Genomic DNA, 27,170 nt, shown 5'->3' with positions numbered 1-27,170 from the left:
CACGCTCTGAACCCTGCGGCTTAAACAATGATGTGGCAAATTTGTGGCAAAAAGAACCACAATTCCCATGATGCTTAGAGTGCCGAAACAGAAAGTAATGCATTTCCGCAATGGAAGCTTTTATCACACGTTTTGAAGTCTTATGCAGCGATCGTGGTGTGTGTAGAATTACTGTAGCTTCAGCTTGAACTGCTTGGGCTGCGGCAGCTGTTGAACAAGCGGTCAGTGCACAGTAACCTCCAGTGGCACACTGAAAGCATCATGGAGCTCTACTGCACCCCTGCACATCCAAAGTGCAAATGAACCACACGTGCAAGGAGCTCTGCCACCGGGGCGGATCTCGCCGTTTTACAGAGCGGGATCTAAAACGTAAATGTTTCTTATGTTCTCCACACATAAGAGGCAACAACCGCAAGTGTATTTGAGTTTATTTGTAGTTCTGACCGTATTTAAGGTGTTTTTTTGTCTCTCCTACGAGGTTATGCTTTTTCCTACAGCATCTGTTACGACATCATATGCAAATATTACACAAATTAGCTGATGACATCAGCCGATAGCTCTTTTTATTACTCAGGAGTTGGCAACAGTGGCCTTTCCATACAGAGGAAAAGCCAGTTGTTTTTTTTGGCAGCAGCAGCACCAGCTGGAAAGCAGCAAGTCAAATGTACTAAAGATATTTTTATGCTCTGCTCACTGAATTTGGCTGTGAAGATGGAGGATTATATGTCCATCCTCAGCAGAAGGTGGTCAGACCTTTACAACAAAGCATCTCAACAAAGATCTCTGTATACAAATAAAAACGTAAGAACACAAATGTTTTTCAGTTAATGAAAATACATAAATAAATGGGCCAAGTATGTATTTGGAAACAACATTTTTAACAAAAGTGAATTTTTCTCTTCTTTTTCTTGTTATTTGTCCTCTTAATGAGCAGCCTGTATTTACATTAAAAAAGTGCCTCACCAGCCTTGAACCTCAGCGCGCGTCATGCTCGGAATCTGTTTTTTCGGTGCCAAAAATTTCAGTTTCAGTGTCGATACATGTTTTTCTACCTTGCCGACATGTTCATTGAACACCAAAACTTAACGGCAACGTTACAGCTTCAAAAAGTTGTAATCTAATTAGAAAAAGTCGTAATTTTACAAGGATAAGGTCATAATATTATGAAGAAAAATAATGTCATTTTAGTAACATAAAGTTCAAATATTTGAAGAAAAAAAGTTGTAATATTACGTGAAACAAACAAAACAACAAATACAATTTTAATTTTTGGAAAATGATGTTGCAAAAAAGTTACAATGTTATGAGAAGTCTTGGGTCGCCATGGAAATAAAAACTAGTCAAAATATGAAAGGAATAAATTTGATGAAAATTTGCAAGAAGAGAAACAACAGCAGAAGTTGGAAAACAGCTGTAATTTTACAAGAATAAAGTCAAAATATTAAGAGGGAAACATCATATCCTAATGAGAAAAAAGTCACAATTTTACAAGAAGAAACACATAATATTAGAAATAATATATAAGAATAAAATATAAGATATTAGAAAAAATAAAATTAGAAAAATAATGTGATGTTAGGAGTAGAGTTGAAATATTAAAGAATTTTTAATAATATAAGAAACAAACAAAACAAAATAAAGTTGTAGTTTATGAACAATTGATGTAATATATATATATGAAATAATGATATAATTATATTGATATAATATAATTATAATTATAACATAATATAATATGTCATACTAACAATATGCTTTTTCACCTATGTCACAACGTTAAGATGCAGTTATTTCTTGAAATATATATACGTACCTTCTTAGCATATTTACATGTCTTGCTTCACAAACTATCCTATCCTGTCCTTTCATTTTTCAGTATGTGGGCCTTGGGGGAAAAAGTTTGGACACCCCTTCTTTAAGCCAATGATGTGAGGTTGCCATGGCAATGGCAATGCCTGTTACAAAGACAGTGTCCAATCAGTGTGTTTAATTTATGGAACCATTGCAGTAAATGATCACTTTAAAGTGATGACACAATAAAATCAGCTGTGTTGATTTGACTCTCTGCATTTTAAGTGCTTTTAATTTCAAGCTCAGCACAGATGACTGTTCCACATGTGCCGTATCGTTTGTCCTCCATTTGTCCCTCCTGCAGCACATTGACACTTTGCTATTTTGAAGGCGACAGCCAAAATTCTCAAACTTCACAGTTGTGCCCATTCCTCACCTGGTTGTATAGTGCACAGATGTGTAACGCAGAGTTTCCTGAGGCATTCTGAGCACTCATGTCTGCTCCATAGAACATAAGATGCTCCAGGTGCTGCACATGTCCATGTCGGCAAGCCTGCACACACAAGATAGCGCGCTGTCAAATCAAACCCTTTGAACACCACCACCAACACAAAGCAGATGTTGCAGTAGGGGGACTTTAACACTAGATGTCAGTGTGCTGCAAAGGAGATAAGGATCAGGCTTGGAACTAAGCAGCTGTATACCCTCAGTTTGAACCCAGCCTGCAGATGATGGGGAAATACATGGGAGCTAACAGGCAGAAGATGAAAGGAGTTTCATTTAGTGTGAAAATCAAAATGTAACATAATGTACCGATCCCCCAAAAACAGACCAGTGTATAACAATGAGTAGCATCTGTTGAGCAGATGGCGAGACATACTGAAGTGTCAAAAGCGAGTGAATAAGCATGTTTACACCAGAATAGAGTATATTCCAGTACAACAACATTGTACTAATCACAGGTAATGATGGTTGCTCAGTGTACCACTTTTGCACAAAAGAGTGTTAGTTGTTGCTGAGTGACAAAGTGACCCTCAACACATTCTCACACCTGAGCTCCTGTGAGTGGACCGAATTCTATAATTTCCTGACTGGTGCCACAATGAGCTTGACATGACAGTGATTTTGCATACAATTTGACATTTTCCATTATATTTAGTATTTAGTAGGGGGGCAGCAGTACGGGTAACCCACGGTTCTGCTCGTACCTCGGTTTTTGGGATACAGTTTCGGTACATTTTTTGTGTGTGAAGAACAGCTCTTTTTCCCTACCAAAATTTTCTCTGTATTATTGCTTATTAGTTTAACATGATTTGATGAACATGATGAACATCTCCCCTCCCTCTTTGCCCTCTGACCCCATAAACTGTGGGCACACACACAAACTGGACAAAATCACTGCACCGTTAACGGTCACATTCACCGTTATACTGCACTGTAGTTTTCTTTTATTTATTATCCATGTCAGTTCTACCTCATAGTCATGCATCTACCCCATATTTTTACACATTTGGCAGTATTTGCACGGTTGTCGTTTCTTGTTAATTGTACATATTGTATATATACCACATTTTAATATTTTCTATATATACACCTTTTTACATTTGAAACACTCTTATTAGAACAGCTTGGAGATCGGGAAGACCTGGGTTCGATTCTCCCCTGGGCATTTCTGTGTGGAGTTTGCATGTTCTCCCCGTGTGTGCGTGGTTTTTCTCCGGGTACTCCGGTTTCCTCCCACATTCCAAAAACATGCAGGTGAGGTTAATTGGCAACTCTAAATTGTCCATAGGTATGAATGTGAGTGTGAATGGTTGTTTGTCTATATGTGCCCTGCGATTGGCTGGCGACCAGTCCAGGTTGTACCCCGCCTGTCGCCCGAAGTCAGCTGGGATAGGCTCCAGCATACCCCCGTGACCCTAATGAGGAAGAAGCGGTATAGAAAATGGATGGATGATTGGACACTCTTATTAGCGATGTCCCGATCCACATTTCTTGGCTTCCGATCCAAAACGTTTTTTTTTTGTATTCTTGCCGATCCGATCCGATGGGCGTGCAAAATATTTTTGGGGTAGGACTAATCATTTGACATGGTTATAGATCAATTTTTGGTGTGATTCAGAATATGACATTATTTTGTAACAAATTCTTTTAGGGCCCTATGAAATCTGTTATTTTTTCCCGTTTTAATTTTTTAGAATTCCGTTTTTTACCGTTTCCACTTGCTTTACCAGCATAGAGTGCGTGCTATTTGGGTTCGTGAATAAAATGCAAAAATCCTGACATTTATTGATGCGATACATCATTGGCCCATCGTGTCCGGTAATTGAAAAATGGATGTACCGGTAGCTTAGCTACCCTTTCTCATGGGATGTCAGCCTCAGAACATATTGCTATAAAATCTTCCACAAACTGTCATGCCCGTGCTTGTGATTAAGGAAGATGAGCTCAAAGATGTAATGCCAATCGCGTTATTAATGTAAGCTATTTTAATGGCACCCTTATTTTGTTTACACGATTAGACAAATGTGACAAAGAGCGCTCTTATTTTGAAGGCCGGAATGTGTTGTGTATGTTGAGAATGGCAGTTGACGGTTGATACGCGCTGGGTGCGAGAATAAACGTGCCTCTCGTCTTTTTTCACTCAGAACCTGCACGTCGTCAGTGGGCATTGTAAAATGGTCCTTACATTAAAGCAGTAAAACACCACACGGTGAAGTACTACTCCAGTCTGAGTACATCAGACTGAATACTTCATGCTTCAGGCTGAATACTTCATGTCCGCGGTACGCAGCGGGCATGTCTGCATGGTGGTGTTGTGTTTTCTTCTTGCGGGTGGCGCAAGTCGAGTGGCAACCAGCTTTGAGGCGCATTATTGCATCTACCATGCTGGAGTGTGGCTCAGAGTTACTAACTTGATACGGCAACGGCGTTACGTTTCAGCGTTCTCGTGGCGGAAGACGATATCATCCAAGCTTCACAAATACAGCGGATCGGCAGCCGATCCCGATCCTGAAGATCGGATCGGGAAATCCCTTCTGTTTATTGTAATTGCACCGTGGAGAGAAGAAAAACTTAATTTTGATGCACTGTATGCCTTTTACGGAGGTGAAGTGCACCACAACTCAACGTCGGGACCCGGTCCAAGTCACCTCTGCGCATCGCTGACACAAGTGGGTCAGCGCACCTGCACGCCAAATGACTCGCCTTTTCGTCTGCTTTAGGGCAGACTGTCCCTCACTTGGCATACAGTACGTACAGTGCAAAATGTATTGCAAACCCGCGGTCCGGTATTTTACCATGTCCCGTTGCATTCCTGCTATTTAGAGGGTCAAGTAACAGCAGTCACATAAGGAAAACTACATCAAGCCCTCAAATTGAAACACATTTTCCAACTCGTGCAAAAGGATGGACATTTGGGGGTTGAAACAACAGGCTGCTTGATGGAATTGAATGGCTTTGAGTAATGTGCCTCAAAGGTGCGCTTCACTCAAAGAAAGCGTTGACTGATTGAAGTTACGAAATGTTAAAATACAAAACTTTATTAAAAAGCATGTTAGTGTTTCATTTACAGCAACACTCCAAGTTGTGCAGGGTGACGAAATGTCCTGTTTTCACATCCTGTGCTGGTTTATTTTTAGAAAGTTTTTCATTGGGCCACTAAGTTGCCCGGCATTAGGGCACTCTGCTGCATCATCCCTGAGAGGCTGTTGATGCTGTATTTGCTAATACAGTAATCCCTCGTTTATCATGGTTAATTGTTTCCAGACCAAACAATGATAAGTGAATTTCCACGAAGTAGGATTCCTTATTTATAAATGGAACATTTTCTTGGTTAGATCATAGAAAACCTGTTTACGGCCTTCTAAATAAGGTTTTTAACATTATTAGAGCCCTCTAGACATGAAATAACAGCCCTAGTCACCTTTACACTCAAATTACCCAATATCGTTAATATAACAAGAGAAAATAAGGCATAAATAAGACTCATACTTGTGTGTGCTGCTGTAAATGTTTTCTTGTGCTAGAGGAGCTGAGTGAGGGGGCGGACAGGAAGTGACGTCGGGGGTTCAGAGTTGAGTTTTTGCTTGGCGTAGGTTACGGCCACAACAGTAGCCTGTGTTAGTGATTATTGTGATGCTGTGAGCTCATTCAAACCTGCAATAAAAGCCTGTTGTTCCGGCAATCAAGTCTACATATCATCACAACTTTAAATGCATCTTTGAATGCCTTACACTTGTATTTTACTTCATTCAGCTATTTTTATGCTTGAACATGCTTATTTTAGGGATTTTTTTTTTAAATATGCATATTTTGGACTGATAATAGGCCATATTCAACCACAACACAGCATGATTTATTAATTCATGTATTTTTTAAAAACCGTGATCGAGTGAAGCTGCAAAATTCAAAGCCCAAAGTTGCGAGGGATTACTGTATAGCTAATATTATTTCATATTTCTTAAATTTATATATCCAGTGAGACTTCAAAAGAGAGCTACTATTTTCTTACAGGCCAATTTATTTTAACACAGAAGAGATTATTTCTATAATTATTTAATTCTAGAGATTTTAAAGTTATTTTTGCACCATTGAAACTTACAGTATATCGGTATTATTTTAGGAATAATAAAACATAACCATAAAAGTAAAGGGTAAGGGCTAATGTAATAATAGAACATCTGAATTTGTGTCTTATAGATAGTACTTTGTAATATAACTGTTCTATGCAGAGGAGGCATACTTTAAATGTATTGAACTGATAAGGCATCTTTGAGTAAACTAGGAGTATTTTTTGAGTGTCTCATTGCTGGGCCAAGTGTCCTGGTTTTAGACAATCAAAATATGGTCACCATAAAGTTGAGCTCAAAGATACAGCTCACACAACCAACTGAATGCACTGGCATATTCACGTTTATAGGCAGATGTTTACAGAATAACAAATGTATCTAAATGCGAATAAAATTATATGAACAGTGGCTGTTTTTTGCCCAGGGCGGCATTCTCTTGGGAAGTGGGGGTGGAGGGATTTATATTCAGCGGGAAATCCGCATTGTCAACATTTGCTATATTTATGGGAATCTGTAATGTACGGTGGTGCATTCATTTGAATTGTTGACTGTTAAAAAATAAACATAAACTGACATAAATAAAATAATAAAAAAATAGAAAAATTACAAAAATTACAAAAATGAATAAATAAAATAAAATAAGTGTTTTTGAATGTTTTTGGTCAAACAGCAGCAAAAATCAGCACTACTACTCAAAATATTAAGAGAAAAACAGAATCTAATGGTAAAATTTACTAAATAAAGTTGTGATTTTTGAAAAATTTGGTTTGGAAAAAAGTTGTAATATTATGGAAATAATGTCATAATATTAGAAAAACTAAATTTACAACAATTATTTCAGAAGGATGTTGAAATATTTGGAAAATTAAAGAAAAAAAAACAGCCAAAAAGGGGGGAAAAAAAGAGCAAAGAACAACATTCATACTAATATTGTTTTTTTTTTTTTTACCTATATCACAAAGCTGAAATGAAGTACAGTACAGTGTTCTCTCGTTTGTGACGGGGGACAGATTCCCAAAATAGCCCGCAATAAGTGAAACCCGCAAAGTAGCCAGTTTGAATTTTTTTGGTACAATTATTATTTATGTTTTAAGTCTATAAAACCCCTCACCATACACTTTATACAGTTTTCTCAGACAGACTAACATTTTTTCACATCTCTCTCTTGTTTAAACACTCTCCAAAAAGTACAAACCTTCGTTTGAATTTTAATGATCAACCTATAGGTCGGACACAAGAAATTATTAAGTCACTCGCGCGTATTTCACTCCTGTGACCGTGCCTTTTCGTCCTGACGCCGTTCCGCTGTACTGTAGCATTTTTGTATCCTTGTTAAAATGTATTGCTGCAATTAAGCTCCTCTTGCAGTCCTCCTCCTTGTAACCAAAGATATTTAAAAGCTAGCAAGCGAGCAAGCTAGCGATGACACAGGAGACGCGACAGGAAATTGAGCCAATCAGGACGCAGAAAACAATGGTTGGTGCAGACAGACACTCAACTTTCCGCAATGCAATTCTTTTAAAGGGCCAGGCTCGGCCTGTAACAGTATTCATACGCTGTAATAACATTTTTTTAAAAAGCACAAAAAAAATTCCGCGAAGCAGCGCATTTCATCAAGCGAAAGGTGAACTGCGATAGCGCGAGAGAACACTGCATATAACTTCTTAGCAAAATATTAAAGTGGCCCTTGCATCCTTTAATTTTTCACAATGTGGGCCTCGATGGAAAAAGTTTAGACACCCCTGTACTAAGACAACTAAGTGCAGCAATCAGTTTCTTATTGCATAACCAGCTGATCATTATCATGTCTGAAGTGGGACAGATGGGAGAAGGCTAATCATTTGGACATGAACATTGAGTGAGAAATGAGCAGTCTGATAAAACCGATGGTCTAAATACACAAACAGTGTGTGGAGATGCTTTGAGTGTTGTCATAGCTGCAGGGCGATGCGCCCAAAGTGGCTTTTATCTTCTTCAGTGGGTAGCAGCTGCCACACTGTGTGTCTGTGTGTTTTTCTTCTCCAAGTATCTCAATGCCCAAATTCCCTCTTTGCAAATAAGAGCACCTGCTAAATCTAATGGCCTACCTGGTGAATTTCGTGCCAGCCGTTCTCATCCTGGCAGCACACTGAGGCGTGATGCTTCAATAGGAGCTCACAGCAACCCGGGTCTCCCCCCACAACCACGCTGTGATACAGAGGAGTCAGACCACGGCTGTCCTTGTAGTCTGGAGACGCTCCCAACTCCAGCAGTGTCTGCAAAATTGGTGCATGTGGCGGTGCAAAACAAAAACAACACAGAAAGAATCTCTAAATTATTGAGCAAGCTGAGTCAACACTTTAGTGCCCAGTCCAGAGACAGTCATGATTCAGAGATACAAATTGTGGTACAATCATTTTTATGTGAACACGTTTATAGTAGTAGAAGCTTACATCCCAGGAAAAGTACATTTTTACCCTCCAGTTTCTCTTCCAAGAGCACAGACAATTCCATACCATCCGACCGTGAAATGTGTTGCATCATTATGCGCTGACCATCTGGATGTGACTTCAGTCACCATTGTTTACTACTCCTTCACAGGAAACTAAACAGCAAGTCAACATGAGCTGTGGTTGCTCATTGCCCCCTAGCGTTCCCCTAGCGAGAATCGCAAGTCGCGAGCTCCGCCCTCAGCCCTAATGTCATGAAACATCTCTCAACGGCGCACTCCACGACAAAGCTAAATCCCAAATATTTGACATAGTTGAAGCTTTTTCTAAAGAGTAACGCAATACTGACTTTCCCTGGTAACTAATTACATTAATGAAGGAGTCATTTCACAACTAATTCAATTACTTTTTTGGGAAAGTAACAAGTCGCTATAACTAATTACTTTTTAAAGTAATTTGCCCAACACTGTTTATAAAGCACTTTAACCACAGTTGGAAACAATTTAGATATAAAATATGTAGTTAAAAAACAAGTAAAAGACAATTACAAAAAAATTATATCGTAAAATAAATATAACAATAAAAATAAACGTCTCATGCTGTAATTTTCAGATGAGTGGACAATGAAGTGGACAATGAAGGGGCATGTCTAATGCGGAAAGGCAGATCATTCCACATTTTGGGAGCACATATGAAAAGTTCTGCTCCGCATAGATTTGTGTACCCCTAGCAGAAGATGATCAGCTGAACTGAGAGACCGAACAAGAGTATGTGTGAAGTAGATGTAAGGCAATTTTGAAATAAATGTCATTTACAAGCAAGTAAATGACATTTAAAAACAGTTTAAAATAATGTAAATAAACTCTAAAATGCATATGCAGCATAGGAATGAGGACAGAATGGGTGTAATATGTTTTTTCTTACATACTCCAGTCAAAAGGTATTAGACGACTCCAAAATAAAGGCTGGACTTCACTACTTTGTCAATTTGATGGTGCAGTTTAAAATGACTATGTTGAAATGAAGAGGCACACTAAAACTAAACCTGGCTGTCATCAGCGTAACAATGCAAGGCGATACCATGCTTTCTCAGAATGGAACCCAGAGGAAGTAGAAGAGGAATCACCACCAGCAAAATTTTCACAGAAGGTTCTGTCTCCTCGATAGGACCTGAAACATTTACAGCAGTACCGTGAGGAACATCCGACCCACTGAAGCCTTATATCGTCTCATGTTTAGCCTAAAACTATAGAAGGCCATATGCTATGCCTTATCACTGGGGATGAACGATCACATCGGCCAATATTGGCATACAGTACAAATCAAATATTGGTTCAAAGCGGTGTCGATTTTTCGTGGTCCACAGAGCAACAAGCTTGCTACAGTATAGTCCATGTCTGGAATTATTTCCAATGTTTGCCTTTGGAATGTAAATATGCAATTTGGAAGGACTGTAAAGTAAGTAATGCCTTTTCCTTTGATACTTTACTAAATACTAATCTTTCTCAGTCACCCACAGGAGCACATGTTATTTTAGTTGACTTGTTCATGATTTTTTCAATGAATTTTATTGAGGCAAAATGTTAAAAATAAATATGGCACTGTTTCTTTAAGATGTATTGCATATTGCATTTATTGTATTTGTCTTATTTTGCACAAACAGTGTTTATTTGTGAAATGTATCCAGTGGCACCACAGTAAAAGAAGCATCATGTGTTCATTTATTACACAAGATGTGACCTGACGTTAGTTTGACGGAAGAGGTGCTGCCAATATCGGTATTGGTTGATATCAGTTATAATTATTGGTTGATAATTAGTGCTTGACAATATCGGTACAGTAATCCCACGCCACTCCGTATTTCAAATTTTGCGGCTTCACTCTGTCACACCTTGCTGTGACAAGTATGGTATGTCTGGGTCATTGTTGACTGTCACTCTGTTTTGGTGCATTGACTCAGGCTGATGTGTTGCATTCAGACCCTGGTCCCTCCTGCCTGGGGCGGAGCTGCGGGATGTGCTGCAGCTGCTCATCATTAACCAACCTACTTATACTCACCTGTTGCTGTTTCTGGCACTCAGCTATTCCTCCGGATCACTAGGCTACACCACGCTTCCAAGTTCATCTCCTGAGCAGTCCTGCTACATGTCCCGTAGCTCCTTCCAGCCTGGTATAGTTTTTTCCCTTTTTGTCGCGGTGCCCTTTTGAGTTTCCTTATTGCACCGTTGTTTTTTGTTCCGACTGGTACAGAGACTATTAAAGCCTGTCCTGCAACCTCTTTTGTCTTCTGCATCTTGGGATCCATTACAAACTGCTTTCCTGCGCACGCCGCGTAACAGAATAGCTGAGTCAAGTACTATGGATCCCGCGGAGGATGACAATGTGAGGATGGCGCTCCGAGCTCATGGCCAGCGTATCAGCCACCACGAGCAGACCCTTAACGAGCTAACCACACTCGTCCGGGAGCTGCACGCTCAGCTGGCCGGTGCACATCCCGCCGTCTCTGCCGACCACACGCCGCTCGCCGCCGGAGGCACGGACATCGCTGTACCTTCCACGTATTCTTCACGGGAGCCCAGCATTCCCCATCCAATGCGCTATGAAGGGGATTTTGGACAGTGCCAGCTCTTCATTCACCAGTGCTCCCTGGTCTTTTCACAGCAGCCGCACACCTACACAACAGATGCAGCTAGGGTGGCGTACATGCTCAGCTTACTCTCCGGCCGGGCGGCCAGCTGGGCAATGGCGGTGTGCGACTCCAAGCCGGAATTGTGTTCCAGTATGCCTCTCTTCGTCACTGAGCTTCGAAGTGTCTTCGATCACCCGTTGAGAGAACGAGAGGCAGGAAGCCGCCTTCTCGTGATACGTCAAGGTTCCTCGTCAGTGGCGGATCACTCCATTTCATTCCGCATCTTGGCGGCAGAGAGCGGCTGGAATGACAAGGCACTAAGAAGCGCGTACCGGGCAAGCCTCAGCTCGCGTCTACAAGATGAGCTAGCCTCCCGGGATGAGACCCAGACGCTGGAGGAGCTCATCATGCTGTCCATTCGCCTGGACAACCGGTTACGGGAACGCAGCGCTCAGCGGAGGGCGGAGCCTTCCGAGCCGACACGTCAGCTCCCTCTTCCACCTCCGGGGGGCCTCCCTGCTCCGCTTCTCCCTCCCTCCTCCAGTTGTGGATTGCCACCAGAGGATGTCGCTGTGCCCATGCAGCTGGGAGGCAGTCGCCTTTCTTCAGCTGAGAGGAGTCGACGGCTACGTCTGCGGCTGTGCCTGTATTGCGGGAGCGCAGCACACCTCATCTCCCGCTGCCCGGTGCGACCCACCAGACCACGCTCCTCTTCCACCGGGGACATTCCTCAACAGTTGCCAACGGTGTCACCAGCGTCTGCGGCTTCTTCGGCTGTGGTGGGCCGACTTCAGGTGGAAGGTATGCTATCTTGGTCAGGGGGAGCATGCCCAGTTAGTGCGTTTATTGACTCAGGAGCGGATGAGAATTTTATTGACTGTGACTTTGTAAAGACTTGGAAAATTCCCACTATTGAGCTAATTAATCCAAAGAATGTCCGTTCGCTCGATGGACGTCTCCTGGCTAATATCACCCATCAAACCCGCACCATATCTTTGCTTCTTTCGGGTAACCATCATGAGGTTATTAATTTTTTTCTCATGCCCTCGCACTCAGCACCGCTTGTACTCGGGCTACCATGGCTTCGCCAGCATGGCCCCGGCATAGATTGGAAGACATTAATGATTTCTAATTGGAGTACATTCTGCCACAGTCACTGCCTTCGCACCGCATCTTCTCCCACTCTTCTGGTTAAGTCTCTACCTGTTACCCCTCCAGACCTGTCCTCGGTGCCTGCGGAGTACCACTCCATTAGCGAGGTCTTTTCTATTGATCGAGCCATGACACTTCCCCCTCACCGCCCTTATGACTGTACTATAGACTTATTACCTGGTTCACCACTACCTTCGTCCCGGTTGTACAATATCTCTCAACCCGAACACCGAGCCTTGGAGGAGTACATTTCCACCGCTCAGGCCGCTGGCCATATCCGCCCTTCTTCCTCCCCTCTCGCGGCGGGGTTTTTCTTTGTTAAAAAGAAAGACGGTTCGTTGCGGCCATGCATCGACTTCCGCGCCCTCAATAAGATCACAGTTAGGAATAAGTACCCCCTTCCCCTTCTCAATTCTGCTTTCACTTCACTGCATGACGCCGTCATTTTCACTAAATTAGATCTGCGTAACGCCTATCATTTGGTGCGCGTGAGAGAGGGGGATGAATGGAAGACGGCCTTTAATACTCCACTCGGGCACTTTGAGTATTTGGTAATGCCTTTTGGGCTTACCAATGCCCCGGCCGTCTTCCAGTGCCTTATTAACGACATTCTACGGGACTTTATTGGCCGTTTTGTATTCGTTTATTTGGATGACATCTTAATTTTTTCCCCTTCCATTTCCCTACACATTCAGCAGGTGCGGATGGTCCTTCAGAGACTCCTAGAGAACCAGTTATTTGTTAAGCCCCAGAAGTGTACGTTCCATGCACCCTCAGTATCTTTTCTGGGATTTATTGTGGAGAAGGGTCAACTTAAACCTGATCCTGCCAAGATCCAGGCAGTGGTCGAGTGGCCCACTCCTATATCAAGGAAGCTGTTGCAGAGGTTCCTGGGGTTCGCTAATTTTTACCGCCGCTTTATACGGAACTTTAGTAAGGTAGCAGAACCTCTGAATAAGCTTACATCCTCCAAGCTACCCTTTGTGTGGTCGCTGGAGGCGGACCGGGCCTTCAAACGTCTTAAGGCAGCGTTTACTTCTGCTCCGGTGTTGATACACCCTAATCCGTCTATCCCTTTTTTTGTTGAGGTAGATGCGTCCGACTCAGGGGTAGGGGCCGTGCTCTCCCAGCACTCCACCATTGATCAGAAACTGCACCCCTGCGCCTTCTTCTCCCGACGCCTGTCCCCAGCAGAGAGGAACTATGACATCGGCAACCGGGAGCTCCTGGCGGTGATACTAGCCCTTCAGGAATGGAGACATTGGCTGGAGGGCGCCACGCAGCCATTCACCATCTACACGGACCACCAGAACCTGGCCTACATCCGCGCTGCCCACCGCTTGAACCCCCGACAGGCACGGTGGGCACTCTTCTTAACCAGGTTCAACTTCTGCATCACTTTTCGCCCAGGTTCACGCAACGGGAAGCCCGATGCACTATCTAGGATGTTTGCGCCCGCCATAGAGGACTCCTCTCCGGAGACCATCCTCCCCCAGTCCCGGATCCTGGGGGCCCTCCGATGGGAGGTAGAAAGACGCGTCGCAGAGGCTTGCAAGGGTTCCGCTCCCCCAGCAGGTTGCCCTCCCAACCGACTGTTTGTGCCGGCGGCGCTTCGTTCCGAGGTGCTGATGTGGGCCCACGCCTCCAAGATTGCCTGTCATCCGGGAGCTAAGCGGACGGCCTTCCTGCTGGCCCAGCGTTTCTGGTGGCCGACCTTTCAAGCGGACACACGAAGCTTCGTTGCGGCTTGTACCAGTTGTGCCAGGAGCAAGCCCTCTCATCAGGCCCCTGCGGGATTGCTCCAACCCCTCCCCATCCCCTCCCGACCCTGGACTCATGTGGCAGTAGACTTCGTCACTGGCTTACCTTCTTCCAGAGGATTTACAGTCATTCTGACGATAGTAGACAGGTTTTCCAAATAGACGCACTTTATCCCCCTCCGTAAGCTTCCCTCCTCATTGGAGACCGCCAAGCTGTTGATCCAACACGTGGTTCGCCTTCACGGGATCCCCCAGGACGTGGTTTCCGATAGAGGCCCACAATTCTCGTCAGCTACATGGAAAGCCTTCTGCAAGTCGCTGGGTGCCACAGCCAGTTTATCATCCGGCCATCACCCCCAGTCGAATGGACAGTCGGAACGGGCCAACCAAGATTTGGGGGCGGCACTGAGGTGCGTGTGTCACCAGCGCCCGTCTTCCTGGTCCAGCTACCTTCCGTGGGTCGAGTATGCACATAATACACTCGTCTGTTCCTCCACAGGCCTTTCCCCTTTCCATGTTGTCCACGGCTATCAACCCCCACTTTTTCCATCCCAGGAGGCGGGCTGTACAACCCCCTCAGTGGCAGCGTTCCTCCGCCGCGCCCACCGCGTCTGGCGCAACACTAGGGACGCACTACTACGCACCGCCAGACGCAACCAAAGACTGGCTAACCGCCATCGTAAACCAGCCCCAAACTACAAGTCCGGTCAGAGGGTTTGGCTATCTGCCCAGGAGATCACCCTGGGGGGGGAGTCAAAGAAACTGGCCCCAAGATTCATTGGGCCCTATGAAGTGGAGCGGATGATCAACCCCGTCACAGCACGCCTTAAACTGCCAGCATCCCTCAAGTGCCACCCAGTGTTTCACGTCTCCCGCCTGAAGCCGGTGGCGTCCTCCGCCTTGAATCCCCCACCTGCGCCCCCTCCTCCCGCGCAACAGATAGAGGGCCATCCTGCTTACTCAGTGAAGACCATCCTGGATGCCAGGAGGCGAGGCAGGGGTGTGCAGTTTCTGATCGACTGGGAGGGTTACGGTCCAGAGGATCGGTCATGGATTTCCCGGTCGCTCATTCTTGACAAAACACTTATTTCTGACTTCTACCGCAGGTTCCCTAACAAGCCCGGTAGTCCGCCAGGGGGCGTCCATTGACGGAGGGGGGGAATACTGTCACACCTTGCTGTGACAAGTATGGTATGTCTGGGTCATTGTTGACTGTCACTCTGTTTTGGTGCATTGACTCAGGCTGATGTGTTGCATTCAGACCCTGGTCCCTCCTGCCTGGGGCGGAGCTGCGGGATGTGCTGCAGCTGCTCATCATTAACCAACCTACTTATACTCACCTGTTGCTGTTTCCGGCACTCAGCTATTCCTCCGGATCACTAGGCTACACCACGCTTCCAAGTTCATCTCCTGAGCAGTCCTGCTACATGTCCCGTAGCTCCTTCCAGCCTGGTATAGTTTTTTCCCTTTTTGTCGCGGTGCCCTTTTGAGTTTCCTTATTGCACCGTTGTTTTTTGTTCCGACTGGTACAGAGACTATTAAAGCCTGTCCTGCAACCTCTTTTGTCTTCTGCATCTTGGGATCCATTACAAACTGCTTTCCTGCGCACGCCGCGTAACACACTCTATACCAATTTAGCAAAAATATGTAAAATGATAATGCTGTTTTGTGGTTGAATACGGCCTATTATTAGTCAAAAAATATGCATATTTAAGCAGATTTTACACATTATTTTCCCCTAAATTAAGCATTGTCTACCATTAAAAAAATGCCTAAATTAAGTAAAATACAAATATGAGGCATTCAATAGACCAATTCAAAGACGTTGTGATGATATGTAGTATTCTACACTGGTCACTAGGTGTCAGTAATGTTACTGTAATGTTGGGTGAGATACACAAGCGCCAGACTTGATGGTCAGAACAACAGACTGGATTGCTATTATAGACTATTATAGGCTTGAATGATCTCAACAGGAACAATAACCCCTAAAACGGGCTACTGTTATAGTCGTAACCAGCGCCAAGCTAAAACTCAACTCTGAACCCTTGGCGTCACTTCCTGTCGCCCACTAACGCTGCACCCCTAGGGAACACATTTATTGAAACACACAAGCAAGAGTCTTATTTATGTCTTAAATGTTTAATTTTGTCTGTGATTGGCTGGCGATCAGTCCAGGGTGTACCCCGCCTCTCGCCTAAAGTCAACTGGGATAGGCTCCAGCATACCCCTGCGACCCTAATGAGAATAAGCAGCATAGAAAATGGATGGATGTCTTATTTTCTCTTATGTTGACTAGATTGGGTAATATGAGTGTAAAAGTGACTACAGGAGTATTATTTCACGTCTAGTGGGCTCAAATAATGTTAAAAACCATATTTAGAAGGTCATAAACAGATTTTCTATGATCTAACTATGAAAATATTCCACTTCTGAATATGGAATCCTACTTAGTGGAAATTCATCTATGACGGTCAAGTCTGCAACCAATTAACCGTGATAAACGAGGGATTACTGTGTTGCATATTGCGGTATTTGTCTGATTTTGCACAATGTTCATTTGTGAAATGCATCCAGTGGCATCACTGTAAAAAAAGCATCATGTGTTCATCCATGACCTGACATTAGTTTGAGGGAAGAGCTGCTGCCAATATCGGTATTGGCTGATATCTGTAAGAAAGCCAATAGTGAGCATTTCTACTTTTCACCTCATTAGGCTGTGGTGAAAATGTGTGTGTGCGTGTGTATGTATTCCTGTCAGAAAAGGCTTATACTGCATCGAGCCTGCCAAGTTAGCTGCTGACATGATCACACTGTGATTCCAAACTCAAGACATCGATGCACATGTAAGAGGGTGTGAATAAAAGATGAGAAAGGAGTGTAGGATTGAATCGAGGCAACTGGCCTTCTCCTTACGTTGAAGACGTTTTCACCTTTAATCCAAAAGGCTTTTTCAGTTCTGAATGTTTTGCTGAGTTCCCATATTTCTGTCTCTGTTTGAATTCCCACATGGTAAAAGAGCCTCTCTGATGTGTGTCTGCTCGTTCCATCTTCCGTCCTCGGTTGGAAGGGATGTTCTGTGCTCTGTTGTTGAGGGTTCTGACAACTCCTTGTGTTCTAGTGTGAGATGAGAGTCTTTTGGATTAAAGGTGAAACGTCTTCAACTGCAAGCGGTCCAGTTGCCTCGTTTCTACCTTTGTAGATGACCATGACCTGGATGGCTCAGAATCGACATGGATTTAGGGAGTATAGGATGAAAGTGGATACGTTCTCTTACCGTGAGTATAGCATGGTTCTTGGAGCGTGCAGCTTTATGAAGGGCAGTCATACCGTCTTTGGCTCTGAAGTCCAAGTGAGCTCCTCCATTCTTTAAAACCTTGATCATCTCCACCACATTATCCAGATGTGCTGCAAACGTCAAAGGGCTCTCTAGGGGCAACACAAGGGATAAAGTGCGATGGCTTAGGGAATCCACATTTAGCCTCAACTCATCATTCTTGCCGGTATAAAAACTTGTAAAATGTACTTTTTAAAAATGGACAATGTGCAATAATTTGGCTTTTGCTCTGTATGTAGTGGATCTCGCCCATTTGTGATTCAGAGTCCATGTCCCGGCAAATTTGCAGATTTTTGGTTAAAAAAGAAAATACATCTACATATACATATACAGTAGTACCTCGCATAACATAAACCTCCTTTTACATAAATTCCACTGAACATAAAGAATTTATGTAAAGTTTTTGCATCGTATTACAGAAGAAATTCCATATAACATAAAGCGTCAAGTCAGTGCAAGTCTTTTTTTTTTTTCAGTCAACTTTATTAATGCCTCAAGTCGTTGCAAGTTCAGACTAACACTTGGTGACGCCTTCTGACGCATCACGCTCTCATTGGCTGATTTTCGGGGCACCGCCTCCGCTCTCATCTCATTGGCTGATTATCAGGGCACCGCCTATGCTTTCATCTCATTGGCTGAGTTATATTTACATGTATTTTACGCTTCGTATAACATAAAAACCCTATAACATAAAGCTTCTCGGAACGGATTATTTACATTGTAAGGGCGTCTACTGTACATATACGAATATCAGTAGACGCTTAAACCTCCTTCCTCTTCGTAGTCCCCCTGAAACTAACAAACAATTAACATTAACATCTATATATATACCTACTGTATATATATACACACTAGACGCTCCTACAACGTAAATAATCCGTTCCGAGAACCTTTATGTTATATGGAACTTTTTAATAATATGTATGTTAATATATAGTATAGTATAGTATATAATATATATATTTGTACTTTTTTTCACAACAATTTTAATAAATTTCCTAATATTTTTATAAATGTTGTTTCTAAATCCGTGACAATACAAGTATTAAAAAAAGTTAGAAAATAAAATCTTGTGTCACAGGATCTCTCAAGATTTAAATGTGACTTTCTCGTTTTGAAAAAAACAGTCTTGTGGGCCCTAGACGATGGGACGATGATAAATAAATGAATTCATCACACGATACATGAAAATGAACTCAATAATTTTGCTGGCCTCAATATATTGCCATGTGCATGCATGCGTTTTCCTCTTCTCTCGCCTCCAAATAGGCAGGAAGAGGGTTTACTCAGACCAACAAAACAACATGAAGGGAGTGAGACCTGTTGTCAGTCATACCATCTCTTGGTCTCTGTGTGGGGAGGTGTACACACCGTAGAAGAGTGTAGCCTTGTGAGGAGCAATGCAACGCAACGTAATAGAAATTAGGAGGAAAACCATGATTGTAAAAGTAATATTTTGGCTTCAAACCAAATGAGCAAGGTGCGTACATCAACACGCCAGGATGCCAAATGTGTTCGAAAGCGGTGGCAAAAAAACGCAGCGCATCAAACTTGCCCAACATATCTACCCAACCCAGTGTAGCCACGGGCAAAAAACTACACGTCGAGATGCAGAGCCTTCATCCCACCAGCCAATACTCATTGCCACGTTTGGTTGAATACAAACAAATCAGTACAAAATGGTGTGTGCGCACAGAAAATCTAGTTTGTTACATAGCAAAAGAAATGCCTCTCTTTAATACAGCTGAAAAGCCAGCATCATATCAAGAAATGCTACAAATGTTTGACAGACAGTATAAATTGCCTGTGAAAAAATATGTTACAAACGCCAATTTCACAACTTTACAGCAGTAAAAAAATTACGTATTAAAGGAAATATTGCATTACTATGACATACTATTATTATTATACAATCAACCCTTTTGCAACAAGACCCAATTGCAACAAGTGAGTTTCCGCAAATTGGGAGTCAATATTAATAAATGGAATATTTTCGTAGTTAGAGCATAGAAAACCTGTTTCTAAATATTTTTTAACCATTACTAGAGCCCTGGAGACATGAAATAACATCCCCATAGTCACCTTTACACTCCTATTATTCCTTTGTTTACATCACATTGTAAATGTGCAGGCTACAGGATCACTGCAGTGACACAAGAGATGGCTTTAAGCATAGCATGCTAGTGAGCTAACTATTTAGCCTCCGATTTATTTATTCTAAACTTAAGAAAGGGTTTCAAACGGAGTGAGGAAGAAGGACAAATGAAGCCAAAAATGTACCTTTTCCACACGGAATGGGAGGAGAGCTTTTGTTGCCCTCAATCATGTAGGACATGCCATGGTTGACTACATGCAGTTTGAAGGTAATATAATGTCATGCCATGTCTCGTCAATGTTTTATGTCATTACTGACACCTAGTGAGCAGAATGCAACATATGACTTGTCTTTCAATATTTTTGGACTGATAATTGGCCATACTCATGACTCTTATTCTTTTATATTATAATAACATCCGTGCTTTATTTGGTCTCAAAATAATGTTCACAGTAATACTGTTTATTGTCCATAATTTGGGGGACAATAAACATTTCAAAATGCACCTGCATTATTTTGTGACTCAGTTAAATAAATAAAGCCCGTTTGCTCAGTCATATAGTTTTTCATTGTTTTTTTCTTAAAACTAATGTTAAAATCTTGAGTCTCGTCTCTTTCTCCTAGACCAATCTTGTGTATCATCATGTGTTGTGACACTCCTAGAATGCAGCCTTACCACCACTGTCACTGTCATGGTAGTTGGGATCAAGGCCTCTCTCCAACAACTTCGACACTTTGTCCACCTGGTTATGGTGTATGAGGTCCATGAACTTCCTCAGATTTCCCTGCAAAGCCACAAAAGGTACAACTGTTACAAAAAACATAAAAAGAATTGGTGGTAGGTGTCCAAAGGGTTAGACTTCCATAACTGTAAAAAAAAACCTCAAATAGATGTTGAGCGAAAGCGGAGCACACAAACTTTTTCCACCGAGGGCCACATATTGAGAAAGCAAAGGATGCACATGGCCATTTTGATATTTTTAGATACACTCCTGATCAAAATCTTAAGACCAGTTGAAAAATTGCTAGAATTTGCATTTTGCACATTTGGATCTTAAATGAGGTATTAAGTTGAGCTAGAATATGCAACAAGAAGGGGGAGTGAGACAAAAAGCACTTTTAAAAATTACTTTTTTGAAAACAACAATTAAACTGAAATATGCTATTTATCAGCTGATCAAAAGTTGAAGACCATCTCTCAAAAAATAACAAAAAACTATCCAAACCAGAACAAAAACTGTTCTCAGTATGATTCAGTAATGAGTAGCTCCACCGTTCTTGTTCATCACTTCAAAAATGGGTTTGGGCATGCTTGATGCGAGTGTTTCCAGGAGGCTAGTGGGAACATTGCTCCAAGTGGTGAAGATGGCTTCACGAAGGGCATCAACTATCTGGAACTGATGGTCATTTTTATAAACATCCCTTGCCATCCATCCCCAAATGTTCTCTATGGGATTTAAATGAGGGGAACATGCAGGATGGTCCAAAAGAGTGATGTTATTCTCCCTGAAGTCCTTGGTCAAGCGAGCATTGTGAACTGCAGCGTTGTCCTGTTGAAAAACCCAGCTGTTACCACACAGACGAGGGCCCTCAGTCATGAGGGATGCTTGCTGCAATATCTGGACGAAAGCAGCTGCCATTTGACGACCCTGCACCACCTGAAGCTCCAGTGTTCCACTGAATGAAAAAGCACCCCAGACCATGATGGACCCCCCTCCACTGTGCCGGGTAGAAAACATCTCAGGTGGGTAACGTTGGAAGCCATCTGGACCGTCAAGGTTACATTTTTCTCATCAGAGAATAAAACTTTTTTCCACCTTTCAATGTCCCATGTTTGATGCTCCCTGGCAAAGCCTAAACAGGCAGTTTTGTGGCATTAAAGGAAACGAGATCTTTCAAACCCTTTTCCCGCAGATGCCGTCTGATGGTTATTGTGCTGCAGTCGGCACCAGTGAGGGCCTTAATTTGGGCCGAAGACTGCCCTGTGTCTTGATGGACAGCCAATCGGATCCTCCGTCTCAGCGCAGGTGTGATTTTTTGCGCAGGGTCTACCACATTACTTTTTTGTTCCATAATGCTCAGGATCTTTCAAAAAACTTAGAATGACTGTCTTACTGCGCCCAACCTCAGCAGCAATGGCACACTGCGAGAGGCCTTGCTTATGCAGCTCGACAATCTGACCACGTTCAAAAAGAGAAAGCTTCTTAGCTTTTGCCATCAGGAGGGCATGACAATGTGAATGCCTGACAGAAAATGAACATTTGGAGCACATTTTTGCTTTTATAGCCTGTGGTCTTCAACGTTTACCCAGCTGATAAACAGCCTATTTTAGTTTAGTTGTTGTTTTCAATAAATTACTTTTTCAAAATGCTTTTTGTCTCACTCCCCATTTTTATTTTTGCATTTTGTAGCACTACTTAAAACGTCATTAAGATCCAAATGCAAAATGCAAATTCTAGCAATTTTTCAACTGGTCTTAAGATTTTGATCAGGCGTGTATTTGTTTAATTCTGTAAAAAGACAAACAATAGTTTTGCATTGTGTTATTATTACCTGTAGATATTAGTGACAACATGTCGTCTTCTTGTGCCTTTCTGCTCTATTTTTCCCATGTTTGCTGTTTTTTTACATTTATTTTATTTCTACAATGAGCCGCAGGCCAATACAAAACGAGCGGCCGCACTTTGGACAGCCCTGAACAAAAGAAGGATGTAGGTGGTCAAGGATGAGTGGAGGTGAAACGTGCTTGTGTTTAGGAATAGGGAAACAAAAGAAGTCTTCTTGTTGAGTGAGACTGGGGAATCTAATAAAATGCTACTGAAAGCAAGAAACGTGGGGGGAGGGCATCGGAATGGTAACTGGTGGAATGGATGCTCCTTTCTGTTCTGCTCCCATCTGCTTTCATTCCAGGCCGCATGATAAAAATAGATTAGAGAACAGCTCCCTGAAGGAGAGGATAAAATGAGGAAAGAGGAATGAGATAGCAAAAGAAGATCAAGACAATGAGTAATGACAATTTCCTAGATTGGAAATAAAAGTAGGGACATGGAGGACGAAAACAAAAGGCAGAGAATCCCTCAACATTTTTGCTCCCATACAAATCAGACAGTAATGTAAATGCAGTTATAGGTTATTTGTATACAGTGGAACCTTGTTTAGCGTATGCCTTGGTTAGTGTAGTTTTCGGCTAACATAGAAAATTTCCTCCAAAATTTTGCTTTGGTTTGCCTACAATATGGTGCTCTTCTGGTCGTGTTATTAATGCAACTGTGTTTATTAAGTATTTTTATCAAGAAACGTCCTTGTTAGCATCTTGGTAATACATGGAAACAAGAACCGGAGCTCAGTTCCGTCACCCGTCTATGATGTCATCAGCAGGTGACTCTGTTTCTTCAAGAAATAACTCATTGCACATACATAAGGTGGTGTCCGTGTTGATCTCGCTGCCACATTATGTCTTTGTCTCAAATCTTCAATGAAGGTAAAAGTAACCTTAAAAGTTAATTTATCCCTTTCGTTCATCATTTATATGTATTTACAGTCATCCCTTGTTACTTCACAGTTGGAATTTTGATGCATCACTCAAAAATATGTTAAATAAATATATTAAATAAATCCCCCCGTGGACCCACCACCAAGGATCCGGTGCATTGTGCTTTGGGTGGCGGTCGAGGGCGGGCACCTGGGCGACCTGGTCTTCAGCAGCCAAATCTGGATCTTGGGACATGGAATGTCACTTCTCTGGTGGGGAAGGAGCCCGAACTTTTGAGAGGTTGAGACGTTCCGACTAAATATAGTTGGATTCACCTCGACCCACAGTTTGGGTTCTGGAACCAAACTCCTCAAGAGGGGCTGGACCTTGTTGTACTCTGGAGTTGCTGCAGGGGAGAGGCGGCGGGCTGGTGTGGGCTTATTAATGCCTCTGTGTTGGAGTCACCCCCGGTTAACGAGAGGCTCATTTCCCTACGCCTTCGGGTTGGGGAAAGAGTCCTGACTGTCGTTCGTGCGTACGCGCCGAACGGCAGTTCAGAGTACCCAGCCTTCTTGGAGTCCATCAGAGGGGTGCTGCAGAGCACCCCAACTGGTGACTCCATTGTTTTACTGGGAGACTTCAACGCCCATGTGTGACCTGGAGGGGCGTGATTGGAATGAACGGCTGTGATGTTGTTGGACTTCTGTGCGAACCTCAGTTTGTCCATCACAAACATAATGTTCGAACATAAGGATGTCCACAAGTGCACATCGGACCAGGACACCCTAGGCCGCAGGTCTATGATCGACTCTGTAGTCGTATCATCAGACCTGCGTCCGCATGTTCTGGACACACGGGTGAAGAGAGGGGCTGAACTGGCGATGAGTTGGATTAGATGGTGAAGGAGGATGCCGGACAGACCTGGGAGACCCAAACATGTAATGAGAGTGTGCTGGGAACGTTTGTCAGAGTCTCCTGTTCATCGAGTCTTCTATGGGCTCTATTCCGTGCCTCCGTTGCTGATGCAGCCGATCGGAGCTGTAGGCGCAAGGTGGTTGGTGCCAGACGTGGCGGCAAGCCCCGAACCCGATGGTGGACACCAGAGGTTAGGGCTCCCGTCAAGCTGAAGAAGGAATCCTATCGAGCTTGGATGGCTTGTGGGACTCCTGAAGCAGTAGATAGGTACCGGCAGGCCAAGCGGCATGCGGCTTCGACGGTGGTCGTGGCAAAACCTCGGGTGTGGAGTTCGGTGAGGCCATGGAGCACGACTTTCAATCGGCCTCAAAGAGGTTCTGGCAAACCGTCTGGCGCCTCAGAAAGGGGAAGCAGTGCCCTATCCACACTGTTTACAGTGGGGACGGGGGCCTGCTGACCTCGACTGAGGATATAGGTGGACGGTGGAAGGAATACTTTGAGGCCCTTCTCAATCCCACTGACATACCTTCCATAGAGGAAGCAGAGTCTGAGGAGACAAACGTGGACCTCACCATGGCTCAGGTATCTGGGATGGTCAAAACGCTCCCCAGTGGCAAAGCTCCGGGAGGGGACGAGTTTCGCCCTGAATTCCTCAAGGCTTTGGATGTTGAGGTACTGTCTTGGCTGACACGTCTCTTCAACATTGCGTGAAGTCGGGAACAGTACCTCTGGATTGGCAGACTGGGGTGGTGGTCCCCCTTTTCAAGACGGGTGTCCGGACGGTGTGTTCCAACTATAAGGGGACCACGCTCCTAAGCCTCCCTGGGAAAGTCTATTCCAGGGTGCTGGAGAGAAGGGTATGACTGTTAGTCAAACCTCGCCTACAGGAGGTGTGGTTTTCGTCCTGGTCGCGGAACACTGGACCAGCTCGACACCCTTGCAATGGTACTGGAGGGTACGTGGAAGTTTGATCAACCGGTCTACATTTGCTTTGTGGATTTGGAAAAGGCATTCGACTGTATCCCTTGCGGTGTCATGTGGCGGGTGCTCTGGGAGTACGGGGTTAGTGGCGCACTACTACGTGCCATTCGGTCCTTGTACAACCGGAGCAGGAGCCTGGTTCGCGTTGCCAGCAGTAAGTCACGCCTGTTTCCGGTGAACGTTGGCTTTGGCTGCCCTTTGTCACCGATTCTGTTCATAATTTTCATGGACTGAATTTCTCGGCGCAGCCAAGGTGTCGAGGAAGTCCAGTTCGGTGGCCTTAGGATCTCGTCTCTGCTATTTGCAGACGATGTGGTCCTGATGGCCTCATTGGTCTGTGATCTCCAGCGTTTACTGGGGCGGTTTGCATCTGAGTGTGAAGCTTCTGGGATGACACTCAGCACGTCAAAATCATGGTTCTCAGTCGGAAAATGGTGGATTGCTCCCTCCGGGTTGGGAATAAGGTCCTGCTCCAGGTGGAAGAGTTCAAGTATCTCGGGGTCTTGTTCACAAGTGAGCGAAGCTTGAGGCATGAGGTCGATAAGTGGATCGACGCAGCGTCTGCTGTAATGCAGTCGCTGTACTGCAGTCGCTGTACTGGACTGTTGTGGTGAAGAGAGAGCTGAGCCGGAAGGCAAAGCTCTCAATTTACCGATCGATTTACAGTATGTTCCCACCCTCTCCTATGGTCATGAGCTTTGGGTTGTCACCGAAAGAATGCGATCGTGGATACAAGCGGCTGAAATGAGTTTCCTCCGTAGGGTACCTGAACTAACCCTAAGAGATAGGGTGAGGAGCTCGGTTATCCGGGAGGAGCTCAGAGTAGAGCCGCTGCTCCTTCACATCGAGAGGAGCCAGCTGAGGTGGCTCGGGCATCTAGTCCGGATGCCTCCCGGACGTCTCCCTGGTGAGGTGTTTCGGGCATGCCCAGCCGGGAGAAGGCCCCGGGGAAGACCTAGGACACGCTGGAGGGATTATGTCTCACAGCTGGCCTGGGAACGCCTTGGTGTCCTCCCGGTGGAGCTGGAGGAGGTGGTCGGGGACCGGGAAGTCTGGGCTTCCCTACTGAGACTGTTGCCCCCGCGACCCGGACCCGGATGAGCGGAGGAAAATGGAATGGAATGGAATGGAATGCATTTGTTGTTCAAACCTGTGGAAACGACGCTAATGTTGACATTATTACCGACAGTACATTTCAATATTTTTAAAAAAATTCTGCCACAGTGACGCAGCAGCAGCTCGACACAGCAGCAGCAGTCCACCTCCCAAGTAGCCCACCACCACAGCTTCAAAAAAATCATAGGGGAAACCCTGGTAGGACTACCACAAAACTTGCCACGAAGCTAATAATGTCAGAGGCAAAGCACTTTTCATTTATAAATCATCATAAATCAGATGGCTTATTTGAACCACGCGAAGACCTGCCTCCATTTGACTTGGGTCAGTAAAATTAAAACTATAGTCAACCATCATTTTTTTTCAGCAAGTGCCATTGATTGTTAATAGGTGAAATACAGTACATGAATTGTGGAGCTTAATCCTTCTCAATACTAAAACATGTATCCTTTATTTGTGTGGCTTACAGACTGTATATTTTGAGATACTTCTTACCTTTGTGTGAAGTTTGGCAATCTGTTTCTCATCCAGGTTCGGCTGCCGGTATACTCTGCTCTTGTAGCGAAACTGTTTTGAGAAGGACAAAATGGAAACATTTGTATCCCACCACACATCCTCCAGATGTTGCTGTCCTAATCATACTGTATGACAGTGTACCATAATACAGTAATCCCTCGTTTATCGCGGTTGACTGGCTCCTTCTTTATAAATGAAATATTTTTGTAGTTATGGCATAGAAAACCTGTTTACGACCTCCGAAATAAGTTTTTTTCTAAATACATTATTAGAGCCCTTTAGACATGAAATAACACTCATTTAGTCCCCTTTACACTTGAATTACCCAATATAGGAGATCTAATCAGAGAAAATAAGCCATTTAAGACAAATAAAACTTGTGCTCGTGTGTTGCAGTAAATGTGTT

At 43.7% G+C, this 27,170-nt stretch overlaps 1 protein-coding gene across 5 annotated transcripts in view; it reads right to left on the bottom strand.

Moving 5' to 3' along the window:
- The window catches only part of LOC129178829 (SH3 and multiple ankyrin repeat domains protein 2-like), a 324,991-nt gene that overhangs the window by 214,080 nt on the left and 83,741 nt on the right, over positions 1-27,170 (bottom strand). For all 5 annotated transcript variants that reach the window (XM_054771420.1, XM_054771421.1, XM_054771422.1 and 2 more), the window contains exons 4-8: positions 26,744-26,815; positions 20,441-20,549; positions 17,610-17,761; positions 8,450-8,617; positions 2,228-2,344 (exon numbers count right to left, since the gene is read on the bottom strand). In XM_054771420.1, coding sequence (XP_054627395.1) covers positions 2,228-2,344; positions 8,450-8,617; positions 17,610-17,761; positions 20,441-20,549; positions 26,744-26,815 — 618 coding nt within the window. The remainder of the gene's footprint in view (positions 1-2,227; positions 2,345-8,449; positions 8,618-17,609; positions 17,762-20,440; positions 20,550-26,743; positions 26,816-27,170) is intronic.

This window comes from Dunckerocampus dactyliophorus, chromosome 3, assembly GCF_027744805.1.
Source record: "Dunckerocampus dactyliophorus isolate RoL2022-P2 chromosome 3, RoL_Ddac_1.1, whole genome shotgun sequence".
Classification (NCBI taxonomy): Eukaryota; Metazoa; Chordata; class Actinopteri; order Syngnathiformes; family Syngnathidae; genus Dunckerocampus; species Dunckerocampus dactyliophorus.
Note: the sequence above shows the minus strand (reverse complement) of the source record. Positions and strands in the feature narration are given on the sequence as shown.